This window comes from Onychomys torridus, chromosome 3, assembly GCF_903995425.1.
Source record: "Onychomys torridus chromosome 3, mOncTor1.1, whole genome shotgun sequence".
In the NCBI taxonomy this organism is placed as follows: Eukaryota; Metazoa; Chordata; class Mammalia; order Rodentia; family Cricetidae; genus Onychomys; species Onychomys torridus.
In genome coordinates this window covers 35,764,143-35,781,212 of record NC_050445.1, presented here as the reverse complement: position 1 = coordinate 35,781,212, position 17,070 = coordinate 35,764,143, and the positions used below count along the sequence as shown (strand labels likewise).

Genomic DNA, 17,070 nt, shown 5'->3' with positions numbered 1-17,070 from the left:
TTGATGAAAGCCTCCTCATTTTGCTTCTGAAAACTTTGGCTTGCTTTAACCTCTTGGAATATCTACAGGCTTCACTGCTCTCCACGAAACATTGCATCTCAAGCAAATTCAGCAATGCATCTTGAAGGACCTTTAGCCCCGTGTTGTTTAGGTTCATAAAAACCTCTAAGTAGCTCTCCCAGAGTAATTCACCCTGCACAAGGGAGACTTCCTGTTGGGTTATGATTAATCCTCATTCACTCTTTTCAGTCTTACAGAAGACTGAGATAAACTTCCTGTTCAGTGACGTCCCTGGGTGTGGCTGCCTGCTCATGCAATAGGATTTGGTCTCTTCGTCCAGGACATCAAGCCTCCACTGGCCTCAGTATCAGCACACAGATTTCGGCTCTCTCAGGAAGTGTTTTGGCAGCAACCTTCCATGGCCACCTTTGTGGAGCTCAATACCAAAGCCAAGATGCCCATCGTGGGCCTGGGCACCTGGCAGGTAAGTGTGCCTTCTTGGGAGACCTGCTGTCTTCAAGTAGAGTCTTGGCATTTCCTTCTCTTTCCCCAGTGTCTGCTAAGGGTTTGGAATCCTGGAGCCAGGACCCAAGTTGCTTTTAGTTTTTGCTCAGACAGGTTTTTCTGAGCTGTGATGATAACTTCTTGAACAAATGTCAAGTTTCCAGCTGTCCCTGGACTTTAAAAACAAAAGGCTCCAGGCAGTTACTACTTTCTTAGGACGCTTTCCTCTGAACTTATGAGACACCCAACTTTTTATAGTTCTTGACTGTGTTTGGGGTTTTTTTCTTGCTGAGTAATTCAAAGACAGAACACTGAGCTCCACATGACCCAGCTTTCCTTGCTGCCCATGGGGAAGGACTCTGTCTGCAGCATCTGGCCTGGAGCCTGTGGGAAAGGCAGAGTTTCAGACCCCTGCCTAGGCTACTGAACTGGCCCCTGCCCTTTACCAAGACTCCACCTGGTTCCCGGGCACATTAAACTCTAAGCACGAAGACCACAGAGCCTGGGCTCGGGGCCTGCCTGGCAGTGTTACTCCCCTGGCAGAATGTCCCCAGGCCCATCCCTTTTTCCAGTGAAGCAGATTCCCTAGCCTCTGTTGAGACAAGTCTGATACTGTCTCATCTCCCAACCCTGCCTTTGCACTTCCCCTGGTGATAATATGACAGTGGCTAACTCGTTTCCGGGAGCTCTCTATTTGGTTTCTGGAGACAGGGAGTTTAGGTTGCCCTAGAACTCACCCTGTAGCTTAGGTTGGCCTTGAACTTGCAATCCCCAGCCTCCAGATGTTATTACAGGTGTGAGCCTCTCTGAGGAGCTGTTTTTGGAGCCTATGTCTCCTGTTCTGGTGACTTAGCCCACTGCCTCTGTCTGCTGTACTGTCTTTTCATCGGCCTGTGGGACACAGATAAGACACCGCCTTGTTTCAGCACTGGGTTGAAATCTTACTTGAATTTTCTCCATAATAGAAATTTCACTTTCTACCAAGCTGACAGGCACTCTTACCAGAAGAAACTCCCAGAAATTCAAAATTAGATGGAGAGCTGGACAAGGGAGTTGTTTTAAAGATAAGGAGGTGGTATTGACCTGAACAAGTCTGTTCTTATCTGTAGAAAGGCAGGCAGGTATGGTATGAGGGAGGGCCCAGGTTCTTCTGAATGGCTGTAGGCCATTTCTTGTCCCAAGGAGGCAGACAAGATCTCGGTGGTGCTTTTCTGTGTTTGATACTTAACCAAGGCATTTTTAGAGTTGGTGAGAGAGGAAGGATCTTTGTTTGGTTAGTTGGTTGGTTTTATTTGTTTGGTTGGTTGAAGGCTTTTTTGTATTCATGTTTTATTTTGAAGGCAACTAAGTACCTCAGGCTGGCCTCAAACTCACAATCCCCCTGCTTCTTATTTCCTAAATGCTGGGATTACACACATGGGCCAACACACCCAGTGGTTTGGCTTTTGTTTAAAAAAGAAATCTATGGTATTTCATCCATTTACACTGCTGTGTGGCAGGGTCTGAATTTATCATTCTTCACCTTCTTCACATGGTCTGGGGCTGAAATTCCTCTGGGTCACTTCAGAGTTAAGTTTGGCTCTTAGCAAGTTGCAGTGGGAGCCATCTGTCACCTCAGAAACAAGAGATCCATTAAGAGCTGGTGGATTTGATAGGAACTGACTTTTAGCTAGGAAGAGAACATTGGTGGTGAACATTATGGTCCACTTTTTCTTCCCCTTTGAAAAGTTGGGTTTCTTCCCCAGTGTCCCTCAGCAATGCTGTAGTTTTCAGAAGCTGGGCTGTGTGGAGTCTGGTGAGGAAAGTCTTGACATAAGAGCATCCAAAGGCCTTTTCTGTTGCCTTTTAGTCTCCCCGAGGCCAAGTCAAGGAAGCTGTGAAGGTGGCCATTGATGTTGGATATCGCCATATTGACTGCGCATATGCGTATTACAATGAGCATGAAATAGGAGAAGCCCTTCAAGAGAAGATCCAGGAGAAAGCTGTGAAGCGGGAGGACCTCTTCATTGTCAGCAAGGTACAATGGCCCACTTGGTGAACATGATTTCCAAGCCAGTAGGGAGAATCTGGTTCATACCAAGAGGCCTATCCATCATTCTCCTAAACTCCTTCCTTGCTCTTGTTATATCTGTGGGCATGGAGATCCACACTCGAAGTCAGTACTGAGAAGGTTCTGCTGTTGGCCCACCCTCCAATGTTAGCTTTCTCATGACAAGATGGTTCCGTTGTGGTTCCAGTGCTCTTCACTGTCGTGTACTATCTTGCTTTCTGTCAGTGGGATCCTTCTACCTAGTCAGAAGCTAAGGGTGCCATCAAGGGTGGGTCCTGGGGCTGCAGAGATGGCTCAGGGGTTAAGAGTGCACATACTGTTCCTGCAGAGGAATACAATTTGGTTCCTAGCACCAACAGGAGGTGGCTCACAGCTCCTGTAACTTAAGCCCCAAAGCATCCCACATCCTCTTCTGGCCTCTACAGGTACCCACTCACATACAAGTGTACATAGGCACATACACATAAATAATAAATAAAATAAATCTTTTGAAAAAGGGACAGGCCCTGAGCCATACCGCTCGGTACTGTGTTCTCAGTGGTCATGTAGAGAGAGCTTTTTTTTTTTTTTAATCGTTACATAGGAATACCTTTTTATCTCAATCCAGTAAAGGGTGAATAAAATGCTGTTTTTAAAAAAGGAGAGAGGTGAGTGGAGTGTGAGGTTGTTGTTTGGGTATAACTAGCTGGGACACTCTACCCACTTGGAAACAGCATCTGGTGTGAGAAACAGACTCACTGTACAAAGTGGCCACTTAAACTCCTTGTAATTCACCATTAGGGTCTGGTGTCTTGGAGATATGGGACTAAACCCCAATATCATCAGAATGCTAAGTGATCTAATAAATACACAGAATTCTGTAAGCATGGGAAAATAAATCACCCTGAACACAGGAAATAACCTGACTCACTGAGCCCTAGGAACCTTGCATATTAGATCATGTATGTTAATTAGCCAATTTGGTTAAATATAAATAGCTTGTCTTGAGGTTAGATCAGACTATAAATCTCAGAGCAGGGAGGGTAAGCTTAGCGTGGCCCCTTCTTTCCAATTCCTAATGCTTCCATGTTGCACTCTGCAGTTGTGGCCCACCTGCTTTGAGAGGAAACTGCTAAAGGAAGCCTTTCAGAAGACCCTCACAGATCTGAAACTGGACTATCTGGACCTCTATCTTATCCACTGGCCACAGGGACTTCAGGTTTGAGCTGCTGAGATAGGGCTGTGGGAAAGGGGGGCAGGGGAGAAGCCTGCCAACTTCCTCTTGATCCAGGTCCAGTGATGCCCTCTCAAAAGATGTCTTTGGCTATTCTTGCACATTGTATTTTAGGGTTCAACACTCCTTCCAAGCAAAGCGTGCCTAGGGAGTGGCTTCCCAGAGCAAAGCCTAAGTATGACAATGTTGGGAAGTATTAAATCCATGCTAAAAAAAAAAAACAAACAAAACCCCATTACTCAGTGCTCGGAGCCCTGCTTCTGCTTACTGCTGAGGGGTTGAAGGGCTGTGAGTTCTCAGTAGCTCCCCTCACTCGTGTACAGCTAGGGTGATGGTAACCACCCAAGCTTTTCCAGAGTAGTCAAGGACAGGATCTGGTTACAGTCTTCAGCAAACTATACCATTCAGATCTATCCCGTGCCTAGTGATGTTAAATTTAAATTTCCTCCAGGTCTATGTGGGTCCACAGTGATGGAAATTCCTGAGAGCATCTTTGACATACAGTAGTAGATTTGGGAATCAGTCCAGCAGTTCCTGTAATTTAGGATTTACCCACTACAGTAGGTTGGGATAGAGATGGTATTGAAGCTGATCAAATGCTAAGGAGGTGTGGGTATTTGGTATTTCACTGTCCTGGAAGCTTGCTTCATAGGGCAGGTGCAGCCAATGGGCATTTTGTTTTGTATTTACAGCCTGGAAAGGAGTTATTCCCCAAAGATGACCAAGGCAATGTCCTCACCAGTAAAATAACATTCTTGGATGCCTGGGAGGTAGGTTCCAGCCTCTACTGTCCAATGGAGATGTTGTCATTATGGTATGAAAAGGCCCACATGCCTTGTGTGTAATTCTGTCTCATTTCCTCAAGTTCTTCCTGCTCCTTCCTTACCATGCTTGGACTTAGGACTCATCTGGCATTATCTACTTTGTTTTTTTGAGATGTCCCCACAGTGTATCCCTGGCTAGCCTGGAGCTCACTGAGATGCACTGGCCTCTGCCTCCCAGGTTCTGGGATTAAAATCATTTGTTTTTGAGGTGAGTATTAGGATCTTTCTTGAGACAAGAAATATAGTGTTCCTCAGTTTGTGGTAAGCATATGCTGCATTGACACTAAGGGCAGGTGCTTGGTACAGGGATGCTGTCTTGACTTGTACAGTTTAGCTGAGTAGCCAAGGGAAATTATTATTATTATTATTATTATTATTATTATTATTATTATTATTTTGGGTTTTCAAGACAGGGTTTCTCTGTGCAGCCCTGATTATCCTAGAACTCAGACATCTGGCTACCTCTGCTGAGATTAAAAGCATGCACCACCACACCCAGCTAGCCTAGGGAAAGATTGAACTCTTTCAAGCCAGTTAATTCTTATAGATGGGCTTTCTGTGAGAAGGCTTAGTGGTTAGTGCTTGCTGCACAAGCAGAAGGATCCAGAATGCACACAAAGCCAGGTGTGGAAGCACATGTCTGTAATTCCTGTGCTCATATGGCAAGATAGGAGGGAAAGACAGACAGTCCCCAGATCTCCAGCCCACTAGTGCGGTATACACAGAGATGTAAACAAAGAGACCCTGTCTCAACACAAGGTGAAAGGTAAGGAACAACACCTGAGGTTGTCTGTTGACCTTCGCACACTTGCCATGGCATGTATTCTTGCACACACACACAGGAACACATGCATAAGCATGCACACACACCATGAACACACTCACATAATACACTCTACTGCTCTTTATCCTTCAGGGTGTGATAAGGATGAAGAGAGCTAACATCCAAAGCTTCATTACAGTTCATTAGTCACCAACCCTGTGAGGGAATGTTACTTTCCCTATGTACAAATGATGAAACCAGTAACCAGGAGAATTGGGACATCATGAAGTTACACAACAGGGGTATGACACAATTAAGATTAGACACAGTTCTATCTGACTCAAAAGTCCAGTTACCAAAATCTTTAACACAATGCTCAGCAACACAGTGAGCATATATCTAAACATGAGAAAATAACGAACACCTTGGTTTTTAAAAACCCAAACAATTCACTCTACCAGCTGTGTTCCTTTGGAGAACCCAGACCAACACTTGATGTCCAAAATAAATGTTCAAAAGCTAAATAAGTCATGGATGCTTTCAAACATTGACAGTGGAAAAAGTGAACAAGGTAGTCATAAACAAGCAGTGACAGAGATTCCAAGAATTCATATGTTGCTTGTCCAGCAGCCTTGAATTTGTGGTGTGTCTCCCTACTTCTGAATGACTTAGATGGGTTTTTCTAAGAGCAGGGAACTGATATAATGACATTAAATGTAATTCTTCTATGGTTAGTTTATCCCAAAGTGTTTAGACACCAGTACAGTTTTTTGTTTTGTTTTTTTTTCTACTCTGAACTTTCATTGGAGGTGGCAGGATCATATAAAGAACACAGTGTGTAACAGTGGAAGGGATGGAGAGGGAAGCAGAGCCGCTGACGTTTTATAATGGCAGGGCTAGCAGCTCTGGTGTTGTGGAATGCTGTGCTCTGGCCAAAGCACAGCTATTACGTTCTTTTAATCAGAGCCATCTCCTGTAAACACGAGACACTCACAAGACTGGGCCCACTAACCTTCCCTCGTGAAATGGGGCTGGGAGGAGGGTTCACGAGGATGGTGAGGTAGACCGGGGCTCAGGAGCAGCTCAAGAGTTAGCACACAGGGCCCCTCCTCTTGCATGTGGACAAGTAAGGGGTTAATGGTTGCTGGAAAGATGTTTTCTTTGGTGGTGTAGCAGCTCTAAAGTTGCCCCTGCTCCTATAGGTAGCCCCTCACTCTTGGTCCTGTGAGAATCCAGTTAAATGAGTTGTTTTAGCAGCTTAGACTTGGGTGGTAGACCCAAAGGACTCGGGTTGCTTGGTCTGCTGTTGGCACCCCATCTGGGCTGAATAGATGTTTGTGTCACCCCTGGAAAAGATAACGCAACACCTAGAGATATATTTGAAAGGAATTATTCTCAACAAGTAAATCATAATTATATCTGCTAGCAACAGAAAGCTGGTTACAAGAAAGTCTGGAGCGAAATCTAGAAATTGTGGATTTAGTTCACTGGTGAGAATTTACCTCCTAAGCACAAGGCCCTGGGTCACTAACACAGAAGGAAAATAAAATTCAAAAATCTGTCTATATTTTTATAGTAGGTCTTGAAGATTTTCTTGAGTCTTTCTGACCTGGATGGGAAATGGAAAAATTAAAGGCCTCCAAAATGACCAGCAACAAGAAAGAGCCACCTACTTTGATTGATTCTACATGCATGGAGCAAACAACAATGAATAGTCTGTGTGGCATTCATTTTTGCACTGAAACCAGTTATTATTAATAACTTGACATGATAACTGTCGTATATGACCATGTAAACAACTTAGTAATATTTCATAGTGAGATGTGGAGACCACCCAAGCTTTGGTTCTTATACTGAATTACCTATGACAATTCTGTCACAGTTAGATACATAAGGGTATCGCTGACTTGCCTAGTGCTATGTCCTAAGGTTGAATCCAATAATTAATGCTCTTTTAAGAGCATATGTAGACTAGCTATAGGTGTTGATCAGAGAACAGCAGGGTTAACCATGCCAGCATGGAGCAGTTCCTTTGGAACAACCACCAATCCACTAGAAACCTCACTGACTGACCTCCAGAAGAGGGTAGGGGAAATTAGTGTAAAGAAGGCAGGATGGATCATACATGCAAACCAAAGTTAATTTAGGACACAAACACATTAAAATGATCTCGTTCCACCTCCTAGTCTCATCAACGCTAAACAGCTCTGCCTACCAAAGTCCTTCTTCACTCACCCTGGTGGCTCTCAAATCTGTACACTAAGTTCACCAGGGAGTTTTGAACATCATAAGTCCTATGCTATATCACAGAGGAAGTCAGTAAGAAGCTTGGGAGTGGGGCTGAAATGTTACCACAACACTTTTTTTTTTTGAGGCAAGGTCTCACTGTGTGTGTAGCTTTGGCTGCTCTGTAGACCAGGCTGCCTCCTGGCTGGGATAAAAGGTATGTGCCACCACACCCAGCAATATTTTTTTTTAAGCTTTCAGAGGGTTCCAAGATGCACAAAGGCTGAGAAATTGTACCCAGCTCTCACAGTTTCTATGGTTAGTCTTTGCTTCTGACTTCTTTTGTGCTCTGTTCATGGATTCCCTTCCTTATGGTATTTTTTTCAGGTCCAATTTAAACTCTGCTATCCCGTCATTCTGGGACCCATGTGGATTCCTTCCTTTCCACACTGATGCTCAGGGTTATACCAACTGTCAAATGAGCCCAAACAGCCTCATTGTGAAGGCTGATGGTTCACTGAAAGACACATACTGTGTACTTTTATATTCTGCAAACTCCTAGGCAGGGACTTGTAATAAATGAATTACATGCTGAGTTTGTGGCTGCCACTATCAGGTATGATATCTTGACAAATTTGTGAATTGTTCATTCTGGGCAAAATTATCTTTAGAAATACCCATTCTTAGGGTTAACATAGAGTCATGGTTATGACAAGTAGTCAATTGGCCAGATTTCAGACCCACCTAACCCTAGGCTGGGTGCCCTGCCAGGGTCTGAAATGTCTGCATGTCTCCTCACTGGAAAACAAGCTATAGTTTGAAAGTGGGGGTCAGAACCCAGATAGGAAGCTGGTTCTCATGACACAGCCCTGTAACCCAGGTGCAGGAGGCAGAGGCCGGAGGATCACAAGATGAGGTTAATCTGGGCTGCAGAGGAAGTTCAAGGCTAATCTGGATGTGCAGTACAGCTTCCATGAGCCACGTGGCAAAGGATAGATTAATAGAAATGGGCTGAATATAAGAGTAAGAGCTAGACAATGGCAGGCCTGAGCTAATGGCCAAGCAGTTTAAATAGTATAAGCTTCTGTGTGTTTATTTTATTAAGTGGGCTACCAGACTGCTGGGGCATAGTGGGACCTGGAGAAAATCTCTCTAGCTACAAGAGACGTGTCTCAATTTTTAAAATGAAAAAGGGCTAGAGATGTAGCTCAATAATTGAGTGCCTGACTGGCCCTAGCATCATCAGCCCCCAATCTCTCTCTCTCTCTCTCTCTCTCTCTCTCTCTCTCTCTCTCTCTCTCTCTCTCACTCACACACACACACACACACACACACACACACACACACACACACTAGGGGGAGAAGAAGGGTAAAAGCCAGGGAGCCTATTTTCTCAGGTTATGCAGATTTGGGTGAGGTGAGCACAGGGCACATGCATACATTCCTAGTAGCATTTGCCCCTTGACGGGCATCCACTGTCGGGACTGACATTTCTAGTGTCGCAGCTTACCGAACTTGGAGGGTTGTTTATCCATTCCTCCTATCCAAGGACTAAGCAAACCCAGCATCCCTGAATCCTCCTACAGCCATCAAACAGTCTTCCTTACTGTAATAGGTCATGGAGGAACTGGTGGATGAAGGGCTGGTGAAAGCCCTGGGCGTCTCCAACTTCAACCACGTGCAGATTGAAAGACTCCTGAACAAGCCTGGGCTGAAACACAAGCCAGTGACCAACCAGGTAAATTCTCTCTAGTGAACGGTCCTGCTCTGTGACTGCTTCCACACTGGGAGGCAATTTCCATACTATCTCCTGAGTCTCATCTCTGAGGTCTGTTCAGGATGTTCAGGGAGGTGGGAGGCAGGTCTCTGGGTCTGGTCTGTAGCACATCTATCAGTGGGTTGCATTTGGAATGTGTGTTGATATTTTCTGGTGCCTGGAGTTCCCTCTGAGCCACTCAGGAAGGAAGGCCCACTTCCCTAGTGACAGGTGTTTTCCCTTGCAGGTCGAGTGTCACCCATACCTCACCCAGGAGAAACTGATCCAGTACTGCCACTCCAAGGGCATCACTGTCACAGCCTACAGCCCCCTGGGCTCCCCAGAGAGACCTTGGTGAGGCTTCAGAGTGGTGGCTCTTTCTTTTAACACTCTTAAAACAGTGTTTAATAATTGGTTGGTATTGGTATGAATTTCTTTTTGGTTTTTTGAGACAGGGTTTCTCTGTGTGGCTTTGAGGCCTGTCCTGGAACTCACTCTGTAGCCCGGGCTGGCCTCAAACTCACAGAGATCCACCTGCCTCTGCCTCCCGAGTGCTGGAATTAAAGGTGTATGCCACCACCACCTGGCTGGTATGAATTTCTTATGCACCTGGAAAGAAATGTGTCTATAGCAATATATCTTACATACCCAAATCAGATTATTAGCAGGGGAGGCACAATTTAAAAAAAAACAAAAAAACAACAGGATGCCTTACCTCTTAAGAGTGCTCTATTTCTGCTATTTAGTGCTAGAGCATGCTTACAAATTCCTAAGGCTCCAGAGCCTATGGATGGGACTCCAGGAAATACACAATGCTTTCAGGTGGCTCCCCTGACTGCTTTGCAGTTGGAGAAGGCTGTGGTGCTCAGTACTGTCATGGAAGTGGTTCATTCAATGCATGGAACAACCTTGGTTATTTGTTCACTCCAGCTGTCTTTCTGCCTTTAGGGCTAAGCCAGAAGACCCTTCACTACTAGAGGACCCCAAGATTAAAGAGATTGCTGCAAAGCACAAGAAAACCTCAGCCCAGGTAAAATATGCTGCTCCCATTTTGATCCTGCAATCCCTTTGATTTTGTTTTTTGAGAGTTTCTCTGTATATCCCTGACTGTCCTAGAACTCACTCTATAGACCAGGCTGGACTCAAACTCATAGAGATCTGCCTCTTGAATGCTAGGATTAAAGGTATGTGGTGTTTTGGGTTTTTGTTTTTGTTTGTTTCTTTGTTTGTTTTTGAGACAGGGTTTCTCTGTGTAGCTTTGTGCCTTTCCTGGGACTCAGCTCTGTAGACCAGGCTGTCCTTGAACTCAGAGATCCGCCTGGCATCTGCCTCCCAAGTGCTGGGATTAAAGGCGTGTGCCACCAACGCCCAGCTTCTTTATTCTTTATATTGCCTTCTTTTAATCCTTTAGAGAGGAAGAAGTGGGAAATGTAAGTCTATTGGTGTCTTTGGGAAATCCAGCTGGTGGTGTCCAGTGAGAAGCACCGCTCTTCATCAGCTCCCTGCCATGTCCTCATTCCTAAGTGGAGAAATCCTGGTGTTGCTTTCAGCCATAGTGAGATGCAGAGATAGTCCTTGTGGTAGTTACTTTTCTATTTCTGTGAAAGGTACCATGACCAAGGCAATTTACAGAAAAAAAAAGGGGGGGGGGGTTTATTTGGATCTTACAGTTCCAGAGGGATAGGAGCCCATCACCATCACGGCAGGGAGCATGGCAGCAGTCTGGCAGGTGTGGTGCTGGAGCAGGAGCTAAGGGCTCACATCTCAACCCACAAGCAGGAAGATGAGAGCACACTGGGACAACATAAGTCTTGAAACCTTAAGCCCGGCCCCAGTGACATACTTTCTCTAACTAGGCCACACCTAATCCTTCCCGAACTGTTCCACTAACTGGGAACCAGGTTTTCTAAAACATGCTCCTGTGGGGTCATTCTCATTTAAACCACAATTCTCCTCTTCTAGTGAACACATGCCTCACTTTTTGTGCACAGGTTCTGATTAGATTCCACATCCAGAGGAATGTGGTGGTGATCCCCAAGTCCGTGACACCAGCACGGATACGTGAGAACTTTCAGGTAAGATCCTAGTTGACCCTCTGCTATGTATGTATGTATGGGAGGACTCTCAGTAGGCTTCTCATCCTATCCTGTAGCATCAGTGACGGTCCTAACTTCTCATCATCAGGTGAACTCTCGTGCTGGGGAGCTGGCCTCAACAAAGCTGAGATGAGGCAACAGTGAGCCACAAATGAGCTGAGGGTGGGGCCGGAGAAGCCCTGTCAGCTCTGAGCATAGGTGTACCTTATGCACAGAGAAGACCTTTGCTTTCCCATGAGCACTTAGATCAAGGGCCCTAGACTATCCTGCCTAAGTGCAGACTGCCCCAGCCTTCACAGCAACCTTTTAGCTGAATGGACTGAACTTGAAGAAATGTCCTTCTGGAAGGACCCATGTGTCTTTCAAGAATTAGACACTGTGCAAACTGAGATTTTGTGACTCTGAACCCTAGAAATAACTCAGTCTTAAACTAGAAATGGTTTGCATGTAGTGTGAGCTTATTTACAGTCCCAGGTGCCAGCCCTTTCCTTGCTAAGGAGCTTTGGGACCCTTGTCTTTCCAGGTCTTTGACTTCCAGTTGAGTGACCAGGAGATGGCCACTATCCTCAGCTTCAACAGAAACTGGAGGGCCTGCCTGCTGCCTGAGTAAGTGGGTAGGGTTATGTATGAGCTTTCTGAAGCTGCAGAGGATTAACTAGAAGGGTTGGAAGACATCCAGGATAGCTTTATCTTCAAATACTATCTTCTGTGCAAAAGCAAAGTTTGAGACATGGGAAGTCGTGACTGCTAATTGCTGCTAATTCTGTGAACTTTACACCTGGAGCCAGAGTTTTAAGAAAGAACATGATGTTCTGTAGTTGATATTTTTCACTCTTTGGGGGCCCACCACCCAGATCCAAAATAAATATGTGGAGACTTATTCTTACTTATGAATGCCCAGTCTTAGCTTGGCTTGTTTCTAGCCAGTTTTTCTAACTTAAATTATCCCATTTCTCTTTAACTATGTCTTACCTCTGATCTTTTTACCTTTCTTTATTCTATATATCTTTCTTCCCATCTTACTCCAGGGCTGGCTGTGTGGCTGGATGGTTGGTCCCTGGTGTCCTCCTCCCCTTCTCCTCTCTTCTCACTCCTCAATCTCTTCCCTAGATTTCTCCTCCTATTTATTATCTCTGCCTGCCAGCCCCACCTTTCTCCTGCCTCGATATTGACCGTTCAGCCCTTTATTAGACCGATCAGGTGTTTGGGGCAGGCAAAGTAACACAGCTTTACAGAGTTAAACAAATGCCACATAAAAGAATGCAACACATCTTTGCATCATTAAACAAATATTCCACAGCATAAATGAATGCAACACATCTTCAAGTAGTATTCCACCACACTGCTCCTTTTCTGGAGGCAGAAGCGCTTATCCACTCACTCATTCATTAATGACTTACCTGCAATATGCTATGTGCCAGCATGTCCTAGGAGTTTGGCACAGCACACTATACAAACGTCACGTTTCCCAAGCTTGTATTGTAGCACCACCTGAAGTAACTTCAAGTATGTATGTCAGCCAGTAACAAATGCCATAGAGGAAAGTAAAACTGGTAAAAAGTATGGGAAGTGGTGCATCCTGGTGGAGTAGATGTTTTACCTGTCATGACCCAGGGGCAGTTTTGCTGATATATCAAGTCACAGCTGAGAGAAGCAAAAGATGCAGCATGTGGTATTAGGAAAACACCTTTCTTGGCAATTGCAGCAGTGAGCGCAAATGCCCTGAGGTAGTGGATTTAGGGCGCTGGAATAAGGAGGCCAGTGATGCTGCAGCAGATAAGCAAGGACTGTTGGGGGAAGAAAGGAATTCATTCAGCCTTAAAGCTAAGGGCATGCAGCTGGTATACACCGTGAGAAGGACTTTGATTTTAGAATGGAAGGCACTTAGAAGCCAGGAGAGGATGTGATGTTCTGAAAAATTCCAAGATGACTTCTGCATTGAGAGACCACAGGGAGCCTACTATAATAATCCAGTGAAGAGAGGACAATAATTTGACCTGGCTTCCAATAGAAAACAGCCAACTGAATTTGTCCAAATATTAACAAATATGGTTTTGCTTGCTTTGTTTTGTTTTTGCACGGGCAATTCAAGAGCAGAATTGTCATTTAGAAGTGAAGGATTTGGCTTGAGACATGATTGTGATGCCTTTTGATTATCAAATAGGTAATGTGAGATAGTTAACATAAGTGAGTGGAGGTAATAGATTGGTCATTCAGGAATAAGTCTGGCTGGCTTATAATCCAAACTTCAGCCATTCGATAGCTATGAAGCCTTGGATAGATTTGTAACTTTGCCAATTCCGATTCCTTATTTACAGAGTAGGAATGATAATACCAAATACAACAAAGATCCATTAAACACAAGTTTAGGATTTATCAGAAATAAATCTTGCCTTGTTTAATACAACAACTATAATACAACAACCAATCTATCAATTTCATCATGATTTCCCACTTTTCTGTTATATGGAATGAACTCAAATAGTATTCATGAGGGCCTTGGCAGTGGGCCTATTTCTGAGACCCTGGCCACTGCATACTTCTCTACCCTCTTTTCAAATGCTCTGCTCATCAGTTTGAGGGAAGATCATGGTACTGGAGCCACTTATGTGTCATAGTTTGTTGTTAGTTGTTTTTTTCTCTTTTGAGGGGTCCACCACACAGCTCCCAAATAAACAAACATGGAAGCTTATTCTTAATTATAAATGCCTGGCCTTAGCTTGGCTTATTTCTAGCCAGCTTTCTTTAACTTAAATTATCCCATCTACCTTTGGCCTCAGGGACTTTTATCTTTCTCTATTCCTGTATACCTTTTTTTTTTCCTTCTTAATTTGTGTCTGGCTGTGTAGCTGGGTGGATGGGTGGCTGTGTGGATGGGTGGCTGGCCCTGAAGTCCTCCTCCATCTCCTTCCTCCAAGATTTTTCCTTCTACTTATCCTCTCTGCCTGCCAGCCCCACTTATCCTTTCTCCTGCCTTGCTATTGGCCGTTCAGTTCTTTATTAGACCATCAGTAACACAGCTTCACAGAGTTAAATAAATGCAACATAAACAAAAGTAACACACCTTAAAATAATATTCCGCAACAGTCTTCCAGGGAATGGGGTGAGGAGAGGCTGAGAAAGCACATAGAAAGTACATTTTTATGTTTCCATGTAAGAATGCCTGGACTGGGGAGGTGGCTCAGTTGAGAGAGTGTTTATCTGGTATGCGTGAACACTTGAGTTGGATCCCCAGTAGTACATAAAACCAGGTCTCTTCCAAATCCATGGCCTCTTTCTTCATTAATTGTTGTTACATACATGTATGTTTATGTATACCAAATACACATTCCTAAGAGATCAAGGGGAGGCATATGGGAGGTTTTGGAGAGAGGAAAAGGAGGAGGGAAGTGATATGATCATATTATAATCTCAATATATAAAAGAAATAATTAAAAAAAATAAAACCAGGCCCGGGGGCACATGCCTCTATCACAGTCTTCTGGTGGTGGTGGCAGGAGGATCGTAAGTTCAAAGTTGTTCTCTATGGCATAGAGTTCAGAGCCAGACTGGGATACATGGGACCTGCCTAAAAACAAACAAACAAACAAAAACACTAGATGGCACTAATGTTTTCTCCGTGCTTGTTGCTGCAGGACAGTAAACATGGAAGAATATCCGTACAATGAGGAATATTGAAGCTGAACCATCTGATGAGGCTTCCCTCCTTGCTGACACACACTTCACTCATTCCTGGGCTCCCATTTGAGCCAAGCCTGCCTGACATTGTACTCTAGGCAATGCTGTTCTTAAATCCTCATGCTGAACCCAGGGGTAGACTGTCGTGCAAGGAAATGTGACACTGAGAAGCGAATGGGCATTTCTTTCACTGATTTAAACTGACTGAATGTTCATCAAAACCCCAGAAAATCGGGTAACATTGGAGGATATAAAGATAAAACAATAAAAATCCTAACAGTCACAAACATATCCAACACGTTTTGAGGTGATTTTTGAATGAGTGAACTTGTTGGGGCCAACTCCTATCCTTCACACGGGACAAAATGGAACAAAATGGGACAAACATGAGTTTGCTTGCTTGAGGTCCCTGAGAAGTGAGTGGCTAAAACCAAGTTTCAAAGGAAGGTGCTCTCACAGAGAACACAAGACAATTTGATGCCCTCCTCTGCTAAGTCTTCTTACCTCTTCTATTTCCCTGTGACTTTCTTGGCACTTTCTTCTGGTCACTCCCCAACCTTGCCTTTAATGCCCCATTATGCCTAAGAGTCAGTGAGTCTTTAATACTCCATCAGACCTAAGAGTCAGTGCTGGTGGGGAAAGAGTCTGAAACCCACAAAGGACATACCTGGGTAAATGGGGAGTCTGAACATGAAAAATCTATTGCCATTTATCTGGGACATGCTCCTTTTCTATAGTATTTCTTCTTGGAAACATTGCAGTCATTGAGAAAGGCATAGAGAAGAACATAAAGGCACCTGGCCACCCATCTTACAAACTTAAAGATGCTCGCATTGGGTCACATTTGCTCCAAGTGTTTTGAAAAGAGCAAAGCATTTAAAACCTAAGTGGTAACCGTAGGGTGGAAAACCTCTCTAGCTCACCCTAGCCCTGCTCCCCACAGTCAGTGTCTCATCTACTGCTCAGAGGTCTGCTTGCTTCTGGTCCTGTGCATGGTGGTGACGGTGGGTGGACACCTATACTTCAGAGTTCCTCATCAGATGGCTTCCCCTGGGACTGCTTAGTGGGGACTATCTTTAGGGAGTGGTAGGGCTCAAGAAGCAAAATGTGGTTTTCAGATGCTGTTTGTCGTGGACATCTCGTTTGCTATGGGAAACCAGTTCTTTCTCACAGCCTTGACCTTGGTTCTGTCTCCTACCAGTTCATGAAGCTTCTGGGATTAGAAGATTAGAATACACCACCTTGTCCCTTCCCTAATGCGGTACTCCATCAACTTCTCAGAGGGGTGGTTCTTCCTTTTGAGGCTCTGGTGTTGCCCTCATTGACACTCTCGCCTACTTTTGCTGGCTGCTGGCCTTATACTTCCTTCTTCAGAAGTGCTGACTTCTCTCACTTTTCATGATGCTTGTATAGAGAAACCAGCCATTGGGTTCATGACCCACCCTCCCCAAGCATGCCATCACCATCATTGTCAATATTATTTGTTTTTTTGAGACAGGGTCTCACTAAGTAGCCTTGGCTGTCCAAGAACTACATCGACCAGACTGACCTCAAACTCAAAGAGATTCCTCTTCCTCTGCCTTCTGAGTGCTGGGATTAAAGGTGTGTACCATCACACCTGGAAATATATCTTAATGTAACTTACTCTGTTTGCAAAGGCCCTTTATTCAAATAAGGTCATATTCCGAGGTCTGGGCAGGCATGGGCTTTTGGCTTCCTATTCAGGCAATGTCTGGAACATTATTATACCTTTATTTGAGTACTTAGTATTTCTGAGACTATAGTGTGGACATTTAAAAGACAGCTTACTATTATTTTCATTTGTTACCATCTCTTTAGATCATCTGAAAACATTTACACTTCATTTTTTTCATTAGCTTGTCTGCTTTCGTCATTCTTCTGGCTCTCTAGACTCTAGTGTTCTATGTACAGTGTAGACTGTTAAATGTTGGCTACTTTC

At 44.4% G+C, this 17,070-nt stretch overlaps 1 protein-coding gene across 1 annotated transcript; it reads left to right on the top strand.

Annotated features, from left to right (window-relative positions):
• Window positions 1–334: 334 nt before the first annotated feature.
• On the top strand, window positions 335–15,407 carry LOC118580608 (aldose reductase-related protein 2). The gene is made up of 10 exons (XM_036182437.1): window positions 335–484; window positions 2,354–2,521; window positions 3,636–3,752; window positions 4,460–4,537; window positions 9,196–9,318; window positions 9,584–9,690; window positions 10,285–10,366; window positions 11,328–11,411; window positions 11,956–12,038; window positions 15,068–15,407. The coding sequence occupies exons 1-10, from the start codon at window positions 419–421 to the stop codon at window positions 15,108–15,110; spliced, it is 951 nt and encodes a 316-aa protein (XP_036038330.1). The 5' UTR covers window positions 335–418; the 3' UTR covers window positions 15,111–15,407.
• The last annotated feature ends 1,663 nt before the right edge of the window (window positions 15,408–17,070 follow it).